Here is a 19,882-nt window from a genome sequence, read left to right as displayed (position 1 = left end):
AAAAAGACAGAAATGAAGAAACAAGAACGATTCTGGACCGAAATCTAGATGGCTGAATAATGCATAGCTTATGAATCAGAAACCTCCTAAAGCTGCAAACCTACTCCTTGTAAGTAGCTACTTTGTTCTCAGTGCTATTGGATCCATCTCTGGCTTTTCTGGTTCCTGGTGCTGCCCCACTCAAGAGGCTGTTTTCACTAGACCTTTTTTGCCTGTTCCATCCTGATTCAGCTTTTGTTTGGTGCACCCGCAAGACCTTTCAGCCTCTTTTAGCTCAGTTTGACTCCATGATGTTCCTGAAGCAGCCTCAACTCTGACGCCCCTTGTTTACAGCTGATGGCCTTGCATATTGATTTAATATTTGTGTCAATGAAAGCATCATTCTTCACTCCGTTTATGGCTCCATGTTCTGAGTCATGTAATCAGAACAATTTGAAATTCTGTGGAATGAACAAGGAAGGATGCCTTTGGGCTGTTTGCAGACTATGGCAGGTCCCTGATTAATTATTTTCTACGGCTTTCATGTGAAGGCAGCTAGAGTTCTTGAGCTTCCTTCGCTAGTCGTGGAGATCTTGTGAAATATATTAACAGAAATACTCCAGCCTGTTTTTTCTACATTTTATTCCTCCTTGCCTTTAAACAAGGTCCATTAAGAACTTGTTTGGGTCAAATTAGTTGGGTTGTCCTCTACACAAGAGGTCTAGTTATCTGCTGGTACCTGGGCCCAAAACGCCTACCTTACCCATTGCCTGTCATTGTGGTATTGTGTATACCTAATGTAGTTGAAATTGATGGTTGCTTTTTGGCACTCTCTCCACCTCACAAGTGATGGAGGTGATGAGCTAAAAACTGGTCTCAGCTGATGCAGCACCGTGCGCCTGTTGCTGTGCTGCTTCCACGCCCTTTGGGAGATGACTCCGATGGTAGTTCCACTTCTATTAGACTACGTGATGCTGAACTGGTTTGATATCTGTTCGGGTGTGGCACTTAATTTCTTATAGATAGACTTGACACTGTCGACTGGATAGCCAATTCCATGGATTGACTCTGTGACCCTTCGAAGACACGCTTGGTTGGACTTCATTGACCATGCCATATGTGTCAAGATTGAGATTATTCATTCCTTTTTTGGCTTTGTATAGGGTTACGCTAAGTAGTGTCACTGCCTGACATCTCAGCTTGGATTCTTAAGCACTAATGTCCTATTAATGACACATTAGAACATAAGGTGTTCCAAAACTTAGGCCTTACAGTAATACCAGCCCTACCTGGCGAGGAAGCAGTCTGTGCTTTCTCATGACTATGGAGTTGTGGTGCATTTACAGCGCACCGGGTTCAAAAGTAACAATTTTATCCCTCCTGTCAGACTTCCCCTGCTTGGACTTGAAATATGTCCTTTGGAAGTCCATGTTTCTGAGATGGAAATAGATTACTTTAGGGTGACTGTAAGGAAATGCCTCCTTGGCATGGTTGCCCCCTGACTTTTTGCCTTTGCTGATGCTATGTTTACGATTGAAAGTGTGCTGAGGCCTGCTAACCAGGCCCCAGCACCAGTGTTCTTTCCCTAACCTGTACTTTTGTATCCACAATTGGCAGACCCTGGCATCCAGATAAGTCCCTTGTAACTGGTACTTCTAGTACCAAGGGCCCTGATGCCAAGGAAGGTCTCTAAGGGCTGCAGCATGTCTTATGCCACCCTGGAGACCTCTCACTCAGCACAGACACACTGCTTGCCAGCTTGTGTGTGCTAGTGAGGACAAAACGAGTAAGTCGACATGGCACTCCCCTCAGGGTGCCATGCCAGCCTCTCACTGCCTATGCAGTATAGGTAAGACACCCCTCTAGCAGGCCTTACAGCCCTAAGGCAGGGTGCACTATACCATAGGTGAGGGTACCAGTGCATGAGCATGGTACCCCTACAGTGTCTAAACAAAACCTTAGACATTGTAAGTGCAGGGTAGCCATAAGAGTATATGGTCTGGGAGTTTGTCAAACACGAACTCCACAGCACCATAATGGCTACACTGAAAACTGGGAAGTTTGGTATCAAACTTCTCAGCACAATAAATGCACACTGATGCCAGTGTACATTTTATTGTAAAATACACCCCAGAGGGCACCTTAGAGGTGCCCCCTGAAACTTAACCGACTATCTGTGTAGGCTGACTAGTTTTAGCAGCCTGCCACAAACCGAGACATGTTGCTGGCCCCATGGGGAGAGTGCCTTTGTCACTCTGAGGCCAGTAACAAAGCCTGCACTGGGTGGAGATGCTAACACCTCCCCCAGGCAGGAATTGTCACACCTGGCGGTGAGCCTCAAAGGCTCACCTCCTTTGTGCCAACCCAGCAGGACACTCCAGCTAGTGGAGTAACCCGCCCCCTCCGGCCAGGCCCCACTTTTGGCGGCAAGGCCGGAGAAAATAATGAGAAAAACAAGGAGGAGTCACTGGCCAGTCAGGACAGCCCCTAAGGTGTCCTGAGCTGAAGTGACTCTGACTTTTAGAAATCCTCCATCTTGCAGATGGAGGATTCCCCCAATAGGGTTAGGATTGTGACCCCGTCCCCTTGGGAGGAGGCACAAAGAGGGTGTACCCACCCTCAGGGCTAGTAGCCATTGGCTACTAACCCCCCAGACCTAAACACGCCCTTTAGTATTTAAGGGCTCCCCTGAACCTAAGAATTTAGATTCCTGAAACTACAAGAAGAAGACTACTGCTGAGCTGAAAAACCCCTGCAGAGGAAGAACAGAAGACACCAACTGCTTTGGCCCCAGACTTACCGGCCTGTCTCCTGCCTTCCAAAGAAACCTGCTCCAGCGACGCTTTCCAAGGGACCAGCGACCTCTGAATCCTCTGAGGACTGCCCTGCTTCAAGAAAGACACGAAACTCCCGAGGACAGCGGCACTGCTCCAAAAGAACTGCAACTTTGTTTCAAGGAGCAGATTTAAAGACCCCTGCAACTCCCCGCAAGAAGCGTGAGACTTGCAACACTGCACCCGGCGACCCCGACTCGACTGGTGGAGAACCAACACCTCAGGGAGGACCGTCCGGCGACTCCGAGACCGTGAGTAACCAAAGTTGTCCCCCCTGAGCCCCCACAGCGACGCCTGCAGAGGGAATCCCGAGGCTCCCCCTGACCACGACTGCCTGAACTCCATTTCCCGACTGCTGGAAAAGACCCTGCACCCGCAGCCCCCAGCACCTAAAGGAACGGAACTCCTGTGCAGGAGTGACCCCCAGGAGGCCCTCTACCTTGCCCAGGTGGTGGCTACCCCGAGGAGCCCCCCCCTTGCCTGCCTGCAACGCTGAAGAGATCCCTTGATCTCCCATTGAAATCTACAGAGAACCCGACGCTTGTTTGCACACTGCACCCGGCCGCCCCCGCGCTGCTGAGGGTGTACTTTCTGTGTGGACTTGTGTCCCCCCCGGTGCCCTACAAAACCCCCCTGGTCTGCCCTCCGAGGATGCGGGTACTTACCTGCTGGCAGACTGGAACCGGGGCACCCCCTTCTCTCCATTGAAGCCTATGTGTTTTGGGCACCTCTTTGACCTCTGCACCTGACCGGCCCTGAGCTGCTGGTGTGGTAACTTTGGAGTTGCTCTGAACCCCCAACGGTGGGCTACCTTGGACCCAAAACTGAGACCTGTAAGTGATTTACTTACCTGCTAAATATAACAATACTTTACCTCCCCCACGAACTGTGAAAATTGCACTGTGTCCACTTTTAAAACAGCTTATTGTGTTTTATGTAAAAAGTATATATGCTACTGTGATTATTCCAAGTTCCTAAAGTACTTACCTGCAATACCTTTCAAATGAGATATTACATGTAGAATTTGAACCTGTGGTTCTTAAAATAAACTAAGAAAAGATATTTTTCTATAACAAAACCTATTAGCTGGATTTGTCTCTGAGTGTGTGTTCCTCATTTATTGCCTGTGTGTATGTACAACAAATGCTTAACACTACTCCTTTTATAAGCCTACTGCTCGACCACACTACCTCAAAATAGAGCATTAGTATTATCTCTTTTTGCCACTATCTTACCTCTAAGGGGAACCCTTGGACTCTGTGCATACTATTACTTACTTTGAAATAGTGCATACAGAGCCAACTTCCTACAGTAGTGCACAGCATATAAATGTAGAAGTTCACATCTATTGTAGATAAATAATTTTTTAACCTGTCATGAATTTTTTAACTTGAAAAATGTAGAATATTTCAAACTGTATTTTTGAACTTTTTATGCAAGTTTAAAATGCAATTATGTTTTAATACGAAAACATAAGCTGTTCTTTATCATGGTAGAATGTATCAAGCAGTGTGTTCTGCTAATAGTCCAGGTTTCAGATGCTGACAAATGAACAATTGGTATCTTATTTACATTTAGTAGTCACTGTAGTTCAGCTTTTAAAATTGTTATTAACACTTGTAGATTTATCAACTGGAGGAATGGAACAAATTGCTTATAGCGAGCGACTTGTCATGCATCAGGAGCCCCGCTCTGATTCAGCACCTGGTGAGAAAGGTAAGCAATTTTCTACACCAGCAATGTTGTGTATAGGACTTGCTTCTCATGCATGTAGACACACTGACATTACTTTTTTCCCGCCTTACTCATTGATGTGAATCTGGATTTTTGGTCTCACATTTGTCAGTTTCAGACACTCCAACCTCAATTTTCCAGATGTCTCACCCAAAGACAGTCTTCAAACTGTATTTTAACTGCAGGAAACGGGTGTCTATGGCCAAAGAGGAAGATGATTGAGAGGTTTTGCCATAAATGCAGGAGATCTTAGTGGGGCATGTGTAGGAAAATGGCTCCCTGTTGCACTTACCCCCCCAGTTTTTTCCTGATACTGATGCTGACTTGACTAAGAAGTGTGCTGGGACCCTGCTAACCAGGCCCCAGCTCCATTGTTCTTTCACTTAAAAATGTACAATTGTTCCACAATTGGCACACAGATAAGTCCCTTGTGCAAGGTACCTTGGTACCAAGGGCCCTGTGACCAGGGAAGGTCCCTAACGGCTAAAGCATGTGCTGTGCCACCGTAAGTGATCCCCTCACCTCACACATGCACACTGCCATAGCAGATTGTGTGTATTGGCGGGGAGAAAAAGGCAAAGTTGACATGGCATCCCCCTCAGGATGACATGCACACAAAATACTGCCTGTGGCATAGGTAAGTCACCCCTTTAGCAGGCCTTATAGCCCTTAGGCAGGGTGCACTATACCACAGGTGAGGGCATAGCTGCATGAGCAATATGCCCCATACAGTGTAGGTCCATTCTTAGACATTGTAAGTATAGTGTGGCAATATTAAGTATATGGTCTGGGGGTTTGTCAAAAACGAACTCCACAGCTCCATAATGGCTGCACTGAATACTGGGAAGTTTGGTATCAAACTTCTCAGAATAATAAACCCACACTGATGCCAGTGTTGGATTTATTACAAAATGCAGACCGAGGGCATCTTAGAAGATGGCCCCTGTATTTTACCCAATCCTTCAGTGCAGGACGGACTGGTCTGTGCCAGCCTGCCACTGAGACGAGTTTCTGCCCCCCTGGGGTGAGAGCCTTTGTGCTCTCTGAGGACAGATCAAAGCCTGCACTGGGTAGAGATGCTTCTCAACTCCCCCCGGCAGGAACCTGGTGTAGGAAGTTGGCTCTGTATATACTATCTCAAAGTGAGAGATAGTGTGCACAGAGTCCAAGGGTTCTCCATAGAGGTAAGATAGTGGCAAAAGTAGATAATTCTAATGCTCTATTGTGTGGGGCAGTAGGCTTATCAGAGGGTAGTGTTAAGCATTTAAAATAAAAAATAAAATGCAAGGTACTCCACACAGGTAAGTTAGGAACTTTGAATTAAAGCAATATCATGGACAGTTTTTGTTAAAATGGCAATAAGCTATTTTAAAAGTAGACAGTGCAAAAATCAACAGTTCCTGGGGGAGGTAAGTATTGGTTAGATTGTGAGGTAAGTAAGACACTTACAAGTCTCCGTTTCTGGGCATAGGCAGCCTACCGTTGGGGGTTCAGGGCAACCCCAAAGTTACCACACCAGCAGCTCAGGGCCGGTCAGGTGCAGCGGTCAAAGAGTAGGCATAAGTAGGCACACAAAACACACCCTCCGCGGCACAGGGGCAGCCGGGTGCAGTGTGCAAAGCAGGCATCAGGTTTTGAATAGGCTTCAATGGAGGGACCCTGGGGTCACTGTAGCGGTGCAGGCAGGCACGGTGGGGTGTTCTCACGACATCCACCAGCTGGCTAGGCAGAGGGTCGCCTTGGGGTCACTCCTGCATTGAGGTTCGGTTCCTTCAAGTCCTGGAGGCTGCGGGTGCAGTGCTTGGTCCAGAAGTCAGTCCCTTGTTACAGGCAGTTGCGGTCAGGGGGAGCCTCTGGATTCTCTGTGCATGCGTTGCTGTGGGAGTCCAGGGGCGTCGTCTCGGGCTACTCACGAGGTCGCAGTCGCCGGGTAGTCCTCCCTCTGGTGTTGGTTCTCTCGATCTTGAGCCGGGGGCGTCGGGTGCAGAGTGTGAAGTCTCTTGCTTCCGGCGGGAAGAGTGAGTTCTTTAAATGTTGCTTCTTTGTTGTAAATATGTTGCTGTTGTTGAGCAGAGCTGCTGCTCACAGGAGTTTCTTGGTCCTGGGGGTCAGGGCAGTCCTCTGAGGCTTCAGAGGTCACTGGTCCCTGTTGGATGCGTCGCTGGTTGCAGGTTCTCGACTCGTGAGACAGGCCGGTGGGGCTGGGTCCACAGCAGTTGTCGTCTCTGCAGGCTTGTAGGTCAGCAGTCCTTCTTTGTAGTCAATGTTGCAGGAATCGGAGTTCCTGGGTTCTTGGGTGCCCCTAAATACTAACTTTAGGGGTGTGTTTAGGTCTGGGAGGGCAGTAGCCAATGGCTACTGTCCTGGAGGGTGGCTACACCCTCTTTGTGCCTCCTCCCTGAGGGGAGGGGTGGCACATCCCTAATCCTATTGGGGGAATCCTCCAAACTTAAAATGGAGGATTTCTAAAGGCAGGGGTCACCTCAGCTCAGGACACCTTAGGGGCTGTCCTGAATGGTGGTTTACTCCTCTATGTTTTTCTCGTTATCTCCTCCAGCCTTGCTGCCAAAAGTGGGGGCAGTGGCCGGAGGGGCAGACATCTCCACTAGCTGGGGTGCCCAAGGGTGCTGTAACAAAAAGGGTGAGCCTTTGAGGCTCACCGCCACGTGTTAGTTCCTGCAGGGGGAGGTGAAAATCACCTCCACCCAGTACAGGCTTTGTTACCAGCCACAGAGTGACAAAGGCACTCTCCCCATGTGCCCAGCAACATGTCTGATGTGTGGAAGGCTGCTAAAACTAGTCAGCCTACACGGATAGTCGGTTAAGGTTTCAGGGGGCACCTCTAAGGTGCCCTCTGGGGGTGTATGTTACAATAAAATGTACACTGGCATCAGTGTGCATTTATTGTGCTGAGAACTTTGATAGCCACCACCTGGGCTAGGCCGAGGGCTGCCTGAGGGTCACTCCTGCACTGAGGCTCGGTTCCTTCAGGTCCTGGGGGCTGCAGGTGCAGTGTTGGTTCCAGGCGTCGGGTACCTTATTACAGGCAGTCGCAGAAGCAAAGGTACAGTTTCGGGAAAGAACACTGGTGCAGGGGCCTGGTTAGCAGGGTCTCAGCACACTTTCAATCAAAAGTTAGTATCAGCAAAGGCAAAAGGTTAGGGGGTAACCATGCCAAGGAGGCTTTTCCTTACAAGCATTATCTAATTTTGCCACTTTTAACCTCTAAGGGGGACCCTTGGACTTTGTGCACACACTCTCACTTTGAGATAGGATATATAGAGCCAACTTCCTACACTGTTTATTTTTGAATCTGAAAAGTACTTCTGCTTGAAATCTAACTGATTACGAATGTTATTGTGTTTGAAACATATATTTAAAAGTGTTATTTTTCTAAATTAGTCTCAGATTTTTTCTATGTGTGGGTCTTTTTTATGCCCTCTGAGTGCAACAAATGCTTAGCTCTACCCTCTGATAGGCCTTACTGCTCACCCACAGTACCACAAAATAGAGCAGTAATCCTTTCTACTTTTGCCTCGGCAAACCAATTGGGGATCCACTGGACTTTCTGCACTTTAGTGCACCATATAGAGAGCCAGCTTCCTACATGCCACCACGAAGAGTAATTTAAGGGGTGATAACCTGGACTGCCTTACCCCTTTGTGGAGTGAGGAGTAGCCACAGAAAGACCTGTCAACCCCATCGCATCCTCCACTGCGTCCTAAAGCATCTTCAACATCCTTCCTCTGTTGCACGAGAGCCACTTCCATAGGGAGCCATTGCAAGGGGAGAAGGTGCCCCAAATTACCAGGAAACTGAGTCATCTGTGGAGATAATTGATTCTGAGGAACTTGCTGGTCCCCCTGACAGGCTCCCTACTGGAGTTTGTTGCCAAAAGTGACTCGAAGAAACCGCAATCTCATTCAAGTTTTTGGTGAAAAGTTTAAGTGTCAGATTTGTTGAATTGCAATTGCTTGCTCACAGTTGAGTGACTTTCTTTAATTTACTATACCTTGCATATTCCATGTCTTCAGAGCCCTTCTGTGGATCTTTTTCATTGTGGTGTCGAAAAATACATAAAAATAGTTGATTTTTATAAATTGGTTTTGGATTTCTTGTGTGCTTTGTCGAATTCAATTGGTTTGATGCTGTTTAAATACTTTACACTTGTTTCTTTATGTAAGCTTTGCTGCTCAGATTTACAGCTACCTGTAGTAGAGCTTTAGGTTTGTCCAACAAAACCTGTTGGTATTAAAGAGGTTGGTAAGTGTGTTATATGGTGAAGTCTCATAGCCACATGATTTAAAACGCCCCATTTCCTCACAGCCGGTATTTCTCATTGCATTTAATTGTGTGACTCGTTGATGCTTCACAGGAACTGTTAGTGCAACTTTCCTATACCACCACCTTCCCTGACATATTAATACTGCAAATGTCTGCTTCGTTTCTGTTGACTGTGACGTTGCCCTTTTATGTGGTACAGTCTCTCTCCATGCCTTTTTCTCTCTGCGACACTGCTCAAAGTGGGAGGAGTGAGTCCACAGGTTGGACTCTAAAAGAGCCCTTCATTTTTACATCAAGCATAGTAAGGATCACAGAGTTGGAAGACCAGCTTTTTATCGGCTGTGAAGAAGGGAGAGGCAGTTCATAAGTGTAAGGAAATGCCTCCTTGGCATGGTTACCCCCTGACTTTTTGCCTTTGCTGATGCCAAGTTATGATTTGAAAGTGTGCTGAGGCCTGCTAACCAGGCCCCAGCACCAGTGCTCTTTCCCTAAAACTGTACCTTTGTTTCCACAATTGGCACACCCTGGCATCCAGCTAAGTCCCTTGTAACTGGTACCCCTGGTACCAAGGGCCCTGATGCCAGGGAAGGTCTCTAAGGGCAGCAGCATGTCTTATGCCACCCAGGGGGGACCCCTCACTCATCAGACACACTGCTTGCCAGCTTGTGTGTGCTGGTGGGGAGAAAATGACTGTCGACATGGCACTCTCCTCAGGGTGCCATGCCAACCTCACACTGCCTATGGCATAGATAAGTCACCCGTTTAGCAGGTCTTACAGGCCTAAGGCAGGGTGCACTATACCATAGGTGAGGGCATAGGTGCATGAGCACTATGCCCCTACAGTGTCTAAGCGAAACCTTAGACATTATAAGTGCAGGGTAACCATAAGAGTATATGGTCTGGGAGTCTGTCATGCACGAACTCCACAGCACCATAATGGCTACACTGAAAACTGGGAAGTTTGGTATCAAACTTCTCAGCACAATAAATGCACACTGATGCCAGTGTACATTTTATTGTAAAATACACCCCAGAGGGCATCTTAGAGATGCCCCCTGAAAACATACCCGACTTCCAGTGTGGGCTGACTAGTTTTGCCAGCCTGCCACACACCAGATATGTTGCTGGCCACATGGGTAGAGTGCCTTTGTTACTCTGTGGCTAGTAACAAAGCCTGTACTGGGTGGAACTGTAACACCTGGCGGTGAGCATCAAAGGCTCACCCCCTTTGTTACAGCACCACAGGGCACTCCAGCTAGTGGAGATACCCGCCCCCTCCGGCCACGGCCCCACTTTTGGCAGCAAGCCCAGAGGAGATAATGAGAAAAACAAACCCCTAAGGTGTCCTGAGGTGACTCTGGTGTTTAGAAGTCCTCCATCTTGCAGATGGAGGATTCCCCCAATAGGATTAGGGATGTGCCCCCCTCCCCTCATGGAGGAGGCACAAAGAGGGTGTAGCCACCCTCAGGGCTAGTAGCCATTGGCTACTAACCCCCCAGACCTAAACACACCCCTAAATTGAGAATTTAGGGGCCCCCACAACCTAGCAAGATAGATTCCTGCAACCTGAAGACGAAGAAAGGCTGCTGACATGAAAGTCCTGCAGAGAAGACGGAGACACCAACTGCTTTGGCCCCAGCCCCACCGGCCTGTATCCCCACTTCAAGAGAAACTGCAACAGCGACGCGTCCCCCAGGGTCCAGCGACCTCTGAAGCCTCAGAGGACTACCCTGCATCTAAAAAGACCAAGAACTCCAGAGGACAGTGGCCCTGTTCCACAAAGACTGCAACTTTGAAACAAAAAAGCAACTTTTGAAGACCACACGTTCCCACCGTAAGCGTGAGACTTTCCACTCTGCACCCGATGCCCCCGGCTCGACCTGCGGAGAACCAACACTACAGGGAGGACTCCCCGGTGACTGCGAGCCTGTGAGTAGCCAGAGTTGTCCCCCCTGAGCCCCCCTGCCGCTGCCTGCAGAGGGAATCAAGAGGCTCCCCGTGACCGCGACTGCCTGCTTCAAAGAACCTGATGCCTGGTAAAGACACTGGACCCGCAGCCCCCAGGACCTGAAGGATCTGACCTCCAGTGCAGGAGCGACCCCCAGGTGGCCCTCTCCCTTGCCCGGGTGGTGGCTAACCCGAGGAACCCCCCCCCCCCCCCCCCCCCCCCCTTGCCTGCCTGCATCGCTGAAGAGACCCCTTGGTCTCCCATTGATTTCCATTGGAAACCCGACGTGTGTTTGCACACTGCACCCGGCCGCCCCGTGTTGCTGAGGGTGTACTTTTTGTGCTGACTTGTGTCCCCCCCCGGTGCCCTACAAAACCCCCCTGGTCTGCCCTCCGAAGACGCGGGTACTTACCTGCTGGCAGACTGGAACCGGGGAACCCCCTTCTCCATTGAAGCCTATGTGTTTTCGGCACCACTTTGACCTCTGCGCCTGACTGGCCCTGAGCTGCTGGTGTGGTAACTTTGGGGTTGCTCTCAACCCCCAACGGTGGGCTACCTTGGGCCCAACTTTGAACCCTGTAGGTGGTTTACTTACCTGCAAATCTAACAAACACTTGCCTCCCCCAGGAACTGTTGAAAATTGCCCTGTCTAGTTTTAAAATAGCCTATTGCCATTTTTGCCAAAACTGTACATGCTATTTTGCTGATTCAAAGTTCCTATGATACTCAAGTGAAGTACCTTTCATTTGAAGTATTGATTGTAAATCTTGAACCTGTGGTTCTTAAAATAAACTAAGAAAAGAGATTTTTCTATACAAAAACCTATTGGCCTGGAATTGTCTGTGTGTGTGTCCCTCATTTATTGCCGGTGTGTGTACAACAAACGCTTAACACTACCCTCTGATAAGCCTACTGCTCGACCACACTACCACAAAATAGAGCATTAGAATTATCTTTTTGCCACTATCTTACCTCTAAGGGGAACCCTTGGACTCTGTGCATGCTATTTCTTACTTTGAAATAGTACATACAGAGCCAACTTCCTACAATAAGTCATCATGGTCTACCATTAAAACATGCTATCCTCTGGCCAAGGAGTAGTATCCTTAGGCCCTTCTTACTCATTCCACCAGAGTCCGGGCCACAACTTCATATTTGGCTAGGGGTGTTCCAGTGTTGTACGTCTGCGAGACAGGTAAGTGGATGCCTTTGTACACCTTCAGCCAGGCATTACTGTCTTGACATTGAAGTCGACAGAGGTGACCGTTTCGCCTGCAGGGTACTTACTGGTGTATGCCCACTCAGGCCATTCAGGTTTTGGTCTGCACTGCTTTATTCAAAATGTGAGATCTGCAGTTGGAAGTATACTTCAGTAGAACAAGTTACTTACCTTTGTTAACGCAGATTTCTCACTATTCCTCTCCATTCTGTGGAGTGGATTTTAAGGGTTCTGAAAATTTCACAAAATATATTTTGCACTCTGACATAGTTCATCTGCGTCAGGATGCATTGTAGAGTTTGAAAAGAGAGGTTCTAAGCGGAAGGGTGGACCCTATCTGGCTAATGTAAGGAAATGCCTCCTTGGCATGGTTGCCCCCTGACTTTTTGCCTTTGCTGATGCTATGTTTACAATTGAAAGTGTGCTGAGGCCTGCTAACCAGGCCCCAGCACCAGTGTTATTTCCCTAACCTGTACTTTTGTATCCACAATTGGCAGACCCTGGCATCCAGATAAGTCCCTTGTAACTGGTACTTCTAGTACCAAGGGCCCTGATGCCAAGGAAGGTCTCTAAGGGCTGCAGCATGTCTTATGCCACCCTGGAGACCTCTCACTCAGCACAGACACACTGCTTGCCAGCTTGTGTGTGCTAGTGAGGACAAAACGAGTAAGTCGACATGGCACTCCCCTCAGGGTGCCATGCCAGCCTCTCACTGCCTATGCAGTATAGGTAAGACACCCCTCTAGCAGGCCTTACAGCCCTAAGGCAGGGTGCACTATACCATAGGTGAGGGTACCAGTGCATGAGCATGGTACCCCTACAGTGTCTAAACAAAACCTTAGACATTGTAAGTGCAGGGTAGCCATAAGAGTATATGGTCTGGGAGTCTGTTTTACACGAACTCCACAGCACCATAATGGCTACACTGAAAACTGGGAAGTTTGGTATCAAACTTCTCAGCACAATAAATGCACACTGATGCCAGTGTACATTTTATTGTAAAATACACCACAGAGGGCACCTTAGAGGTGCCCCCTGAAACTTAACCAACTAGCTGTGTAGGCTGACTGGTTCCAGCAGCCTGCCACACTAGAGACATGTTGCTGGCCCCCTGGGGAGAGTGCCTTTGTCACTCTGAGGCCAGTAACAAAGCCTGCACTGGGTGGAGATGCTAACACCTCCCCCAGGCAGGAGCTGTGACACCTGGCGGTGAGCCTCAAAGGCTCACCCCTTTGTCACAGCCCAGCAGGGCACTCCAGCTTAGTGGAGTTGCCCGCCCCCTCCGGCCACGGCCCCCACTTTTGGCGGCAAGGCTGGAGGGAACAAAGAAAGCAACAAGGAGGAGTCACTGGCCAGTCAGGACAGCCCCTAAGGTGTCCTGAGCTGAGGTGACTCTAACTTTTAGAAATCCTCCATCTTGCAGATGGAGGATTCCCCCAATAGGGTTAGGATTGTGACCCCCTCCCCTTGGGAGGAGGCACAAAGAGGGTGTACCCACCCTCAGGGCTAGTAGCCATTGGCTACTAACCCCCCAGACCTAAACACGCCCTTAAATTTAGTATTTAAGGGCTACCCTGAACCCTAGAAAATTAGATTCCTGCAACTACAAGAAGGAGGACTGCCTAGCTGAAAAACCCCTGCAGAGGAAGACCAGAAGACGACAACTGCCTTGGCTCCAGAAACTCACCGGCCTGTCTCCTGCCTTCCAAAGATCCTGCTCCAGCGACGCCTTCCAAAGGGACCAGCGACCTCGACATCCTCTGAGGACTGCCCCTGCTTCGAAAAGACAAGAAACTCCCGAGGACAGCGGACCTGCTCCAAGAAAAGCTGCAACTTTGTTTCCAGCAGCTTTAAAGAACCCTGCAAGCTCCCCGCAAAAGGCGTGAGACTTGCAACACTGCACCCGGCGACCCCGACTCGGCTGGTGGCGATCCAACACCTCAGGAGGGACCCCAGGACTACTCTAAGACCGTGAGTACAAAAACCTGTCCCCCCTGAGCCCCCACAGCGCCGCCTGCAGAGGGAATCCCGAGGCTTCCCCTGACCGCGACTCTTTGAATCCAAAGTCCCGACACCTGGGAGAGACCCTGCACCCGTAGCCCCCAGGACCTGAAGGACCGGACTTTCACTGGAGGAGTGACCCCCAGGAGTCCCTCTCCCTTGCCCAAGTGGAGGTTTCCCCGAGGAACCCCCCCCTTGCCTGCCTGCAGCGCTGAAGAGATCCCTAGATCTCCCATTGACTTCCATTACAAACCCGACGCTTGTTTCTACACTGCACCCGGCCGCCCCCGCGCTGCTGAGGGTGAAATTTCTGTGTGGGCTTGTGTCCCCCCCGGTGCCCTACAAAACCCCCCTGGTCTGCCCTCCGAAGACGCGGGTACTTACCTGCAAGCAGACCGGAACCGGGGCACCCCCTTCTCTCCATTCTAGCCTATGTGTTTTGGGCACCACTTTGAACTCTGCACCTGACCGGCCCTGAGCTGCTGGTGTGGTGACTTTGGGGTTACTCTGAACCCCCAACGGTGGGCTACCTTGGACCAAGAACTGAACCCTGTAAGTGTCTTACTTACCTGGTAAAACTAACAAATACTTACCTCCCCTAGGAACTGTGAAAATTGCACTAAGTGTCCACTTTTAAAACAGCTATTTGTGAATAACTTGAAAAGTATACATGCAATTTTGATGATTTGAAGTTCCTAAAGTACTTACCTGCAATACCTTTCGAATGAGCTATTACATGTAGAATTTGAACCTGTGGTTCTTAAAATAAACTAAGAAAAGATATTTTCCTACATAAAAACCTATTGGCTGGATTTGTCTCTGAGTGTGTGTACCTCATTTATTGTCTATGTGTATGTACAACAAATGCTTAACACTACTCCTTGGATAAGCCTACTGCTCGACCACACTACCACAAAATAGAGCATTAGTATTATCTATTTTTACCACTATTTTACCTCTAAGGGGAACCCTTGGACTCTGTGCATGCTATTCCTTACTTTGAAATAGCACATACAGAGCCAACTTCCTACAGCTAAGTACTGTGATTTACAGAGGCCGTTTCAGCCCCCCATGGAATCCGATGGTGCGTGGGAGTATTTACCTCAAAACGTTGCTTATGCAGCCTGGACCTGAGAGAATTCTAAAGATGAGGAATGGGAGTGAGTATCCATCAGAATTTTTTACTGAACGTAAATAATCTTTCAGTTTTGTGGCGCACACATGCAGGGCCTGTCATTCATCACCTGTGCAGAACTACACATTGTATTCATGCACTCTGGGCTTTCACATTTCAAAAGTATAGTGTAGACCGTGAACATCTTTGGGAACCAGACTGACCTTTAAACATGAAGGGGACTGTAAGAATCCCTACAGTGCTAGTCAGGTATAGGCCTGCTCTCCATCACTATGTTTTTACTTATACTGTGGGAAAATTCTAAAGGCAAATAATTAGTGCATCAATTGCCCAGTTGTTGCTAACTACTCATGGTTTTTCTGTGGGTTCTTTTTATGGCTTGTTTTATCTGTAAAAAGTTATCCGTTTTAAAATGTTATAGGCCGGGCGCAGCATTGGGTTTAAATGCTGTTATCTTTTTTTCAGACTGTATCTTGACTTTCTTTTCCCCCTACCACCACAGAAAAATAAATCTACACACATTGTAGAGTTCCCCGGGCCCTAAGAAAAGGCGTGACATTTTTCAAGTTTTGCTATCAAATGTGAAAATCGCCCTATCTCCACCCCCAATCCCCACCCCCGCCGGCCAGACACACACACTTTTTCACCGCCAGATTCATAAATGGGTTCTTATGCCACTGAAAATCTTTTTTTTTTGTTTTTTTTTTTTGTTTTTGCATAATTGAGTAGAAAAGCAAAAATCAATGCAATCCGTTCCTTTGGAAGGTTCTAGAATAGTGCATTGCTATGGGTGCATGTTTTATTGAGAACAGAGTGCTCCTCATTAATTTCTGTTTTGAAATTTGTCTAGGTAATTTTAAATATTCTAAGGCTGTATGTCAGGAGATGATACTCTCATGGGTTAATGATCATTAAAAGCTACTATGCATTGTTCTGCTGCTGATCCGACCATATCACTGTACTTTAAATAAAATTCCGTAAATCATGTTTTCCATTTTTAGCATTAAATGACTTTTTTATCCTTCAACTTGATTTATTGTTTGTTCTTTATTTTACTTAGACTACTTCGGTCGATTTGGCAGTGACCGAGATCCTTTCTTTGACCGTCAGACTATCAAGAATATTGATCACAGGGAGTTTGAGCGAGAACGTGACCGAGAGAGAGATAGAGACCGCGATCGAGAGAGAGAAAGAGACCGTGAACGAGAGGTGTTTCGAGACCATACACAAAGTGACTCTGAACGCGAGAGAATGGAGAGGGACCGTTCTCGAGAGGACAGGTAATAAAAAAAATTAAAAAAAACTGCTACACTTTGACCATTCTCTTGAGTAAAATAAATATCATATTTTAATTTAGACACTGTTGTGATCTAACCGAGTGACAGACGTTTTCTGAAAAATAAAGTATTGCACAGTTGAGTAGACACATCTGAAGTAAGTTTAAAAAAAAACATAAAAACACTAGCTAGCTCAAGCTTAGATTCCACATATGTTCTCTCTCCCATTTATTGTTGGAATACTGCAGTATGCACTTCGTCAGATTCTTATTACTCTTTTGGGCGTTCCTTAAATGACTTGTTATATTCAATGGCCCACCGAAGGGAGCTGTAATTTTCAAGTATAGATACATAGGCACCTATTCTGATGTCAGAGTAAGTCTGTGCCCCAAGCTCAGGGGCACAGACTTTATCTCTTACCCATCGGAATTGGAATCTGTGTGCCTTTATCTAAAAATTCTGAATCTGCCATCTGCTGCTTCTTTGCTGGAGTTGGAAGTTGGAAGGTTGACATTTGAAAAAACTAATGTGGTATAGTAGACAAATGGTTCGTAACCTTTTGGGACTTGTGGAGCACCACCGAATCCTTACTAGAATCCGGGGACACCGCTGAGCCATTACTGGAAGTCGGGAAACCCACGTTGTAATCTATGGTTTGAACCTCTAAATTTTAAATATAAAAACAAGTATCCCCCAAACAAATGGTCGCATATTTAAATATTTTGTTTGATTCACAATCGGATATAGAAAAATGTTTTCAATTTTGCTTATTAATGCACTTTAAAATTGATTACTTTTAATGTTTGGTAAAACAGTTGCTGACCCCCAGAGTAGTCATTGTGATAGAGACCTTTATTTAGTGAGGCCATGTTGCAAGAATTTAGCACACTTCTGGCTCTCAACACATGTTTTGGCCCCAAAAAAATCAGTTGAGGCCTCCAGTCAGGTTCCTGCAGGCAGTTTTGCCTTTGGCACCATATGTGCCTTTTGAACCGGTTTCATGCCGGCACCTATCTTTCCACTGGGTCCCTTCACATCGACACCTGTGCCAAACTAAAGATGACCAGCTACCTGTAGTGGTTTGAGTGCTCGCCTTGGTGGAGGCCGTACTTCACTGGACAGCTTATAGTAAACCTTTCTGACTCCGATACAGTGGTGTTCGTTTGTAACCTAGCTCATACTTTACTTCAGCTGTTTGGCTTAGATTCTGACAGTAACTACTATGATGAGGGTGGCTCATTTGCTCCACATTTGGCATGCTTAATTACAGAATGTCAGTGGTTGGTGCCCCCGCCAGACATGAAACATCTCTCCCCCTGCTCCTGCCATAGAGAAGAGTGCTTATTTTGCCATGGTTATGAAACAGGCTGTAGAATGTTGTGGTGGAGGTTCTTCAGCCTGCCCTGTGCCTACCAAACACCTCCTACCACTTAAAGCCCTGATGGGACCCACTCTTGAGCACTTCAGCAGTGCTCTACTTTAGGCCCCCAGTCAGCAGATGGGTTGCTCTCACCTCCAATTGGCCCTCTATAGTCCCTACCTCTTGACCCTGGATCCTACCCCAGAGTCTGTTTCAGGTATCCACCAGTGTAGTCAAGCTTTAAGCGTTTCCAGCAACTCTTTGGAGACTTTTGGCAAGTGCATGCTCTTTTCTGCTTGGCTGTACTGTAAGGAAATGCCTCCTTGGCATGGTTACCCCCTGACTTTTTGCCTCTGCTGATGCTATGTTTTGAATTGAAAGTGTGCTGAGGCCTGCTAACCAGGCCCCAGCACCAGTGTTCTTTCCCTAACCTGTACTTTTGATTCCACAATTGGCACACCCTGGCATCCAGATCAGTCCCTTGTAAGTGGTACCCCTGGTACCAAGGGCCCTGATGCCAAGGAAGGTCTCTAAGGGCTGCAGCATGTCTTATGCTACCCTGGAGACCCCTCACTCAGCACAGACGCACTGCTTGCCAGCTTGTGTGTACTGGTGAGAACAAAACGAGTAAGTCGACATGGCACTTCCCTCAGGGTGCCATGCCAGCCTCTCACTGCCTATGCAGGTATAGATAAGTCACCCCTCTAGTAGGCCTTACAGCCCTAAGGCAGGGTGCACTATACCATAGGTGAGGGCACCAGTGCATGAGCACTGTGCCCCTACAGTGTCTAAGCAATACCTTAGACATTGTAAGTGCAGGGTAGCCATAAGAGTATATGGTCTGGGAGTCTGTTTAACACTAACTCCACAGCACCATAATGGCTACACTGAAAACTGGGAAGTTTGGTATCAAACTTCTCAGCACAATAAATGCACACTGATGCCAGTGTACATTTTATTGTAAACTACACCCCAGAGGGCACCTTAGAGGTGCCCCCTGAAACCTTAACCGACTATCTGTGTAGGCTGACTGGTTCCAGCAGCCTGCCACACTAGAGACATGTTGCTGGCCCCATGGGGAGAGTGCCTTTGTCACTCTGAGGCCAGTAACAAAGCCTGCACTGGGTGGAGATGCTAACACCTCCCCCAGGCAGGAGCTGTAACACCTGGCGGTGAGCCTCAAAGGCTCACCCCTTTGTCACAGCACCGCAGGACACTCCAGCTTAGTGGAGTTGCCCGCCCCCTCCGGCCACGGCCCCCACTTTTGGCGGCAAGGCTGGAGGAAACAAAGAAAACAGCAAGGAGGAGTCACTGGCCAGTCAGGACAGCCCCTAAGGTGTCCTGAGCTGAAGTGACTCTAACTTTTAGAAATCCTCCATCTTGCAGATGGAGGATTCCCCCAATAGGATTAGGGATGTGACCCCCTCCCCTTGGGAGGAGGCACAAAGAGGGTGTACTCACCCTCAGGGCTAGTAGCCATTGGCTACTAACCCCCCAGACCTAAACACGCCCTTAAATTTAGTATTTAAGGGCTTCCCTGAACCTAAGAATTGAGATTCCTGCAACTTACCTGAAGAAGGACTGCTGAGCTGAAAAACCCCTGCAGAGGAAGAACAGAAGACACCAACTGCTTTGGCTCCAGACTTACCGGCCTGTCTCCTGCCTTCCAAAGAAACCTTTTCCAGCGACGCTTTCCAAGGGACCAGCAACCTCTGAATCCTCTGAGGACTGCCCAGCTTCAAGAAAGACTAGAAACTCCAGAGGACAGCGGCACTGCTCCAAGAGAACTGCAACTTTGTTACAAGGAGCAGATTTAAAGACCCCTGCAACTCCCCGCAAGAAGCGTGAGACTTGCAACACTGCACCCGGCGACCCCGACTCGACTGGTGAAGAACAACCAACTCAGGGAGGACCCTCCGGCGACTCTACGACTGTGAGTAACCAAAGTTGTCCCCCCTGAGCCCCCACAGCGACGCCTGCAGAGGGAATCCCCAGGCTCCCCCTGACCGCGACTGTCTGAACTCCATTTCCCGACGGCTGGAAAAGACCCTGCACCCCCAGCCCCTAAAGAAACGGAACTTCTGTGCAGGAGTGACCCCCAGGAGGCCCTC

At 48.2% G+C, this 19,882-nt stretch overlaps 1 protein-coding gene across 3 annotated transcripts in view; it reads left to right on the top strand.

Annotated features, from left to right (window-relative positions):
- Positions 1 to 19,882, top strand: part of YLPM1 (YLP motif containing 1) — an 865,271-nt gene that overhangs the window by 201,328 nt on the left and 644,061 nt on the right. For all 3 annotated transcript variants that reach the window (XM_069208481.1, XM_069208482.1, XM_069208480.1), the window contains 2 exons: positions 4,437 to 4,529; positions 16,195 to 16,414. In XM_069208481.1, coding sequence (XP_069064582.1) covers positions 4,437 to 4,529; positions 16,195 to 16,414 — 313 coding nt within the window. The remainder of the gene's footprint in view (positions 1 to 4,436; positions 4,530 to 16,194; positions 16,415 to 19,882) is intronic.

Source organism: Pleurodeles waltl, chromosome 9 (genome assembly GCF_031143425.1).
Source record: "Pleurodeles waltl isolate 20211129_DDA chromosome 9, aPleWal1.hap1.20221129, whole genome shotgun sequence".
NCBI classification, from domain to species: Eukaryota; Metazoa; Chordata; class Amphibia; order Caudata; family Salamandridae; genus Pleurodeles; species Pleurodeles waltl.
The sequence above is the reverse complement of the archived record's forward strand: the minus strand, read 5'-3'. Positions and strand labels throughout refer to the sequence as shown.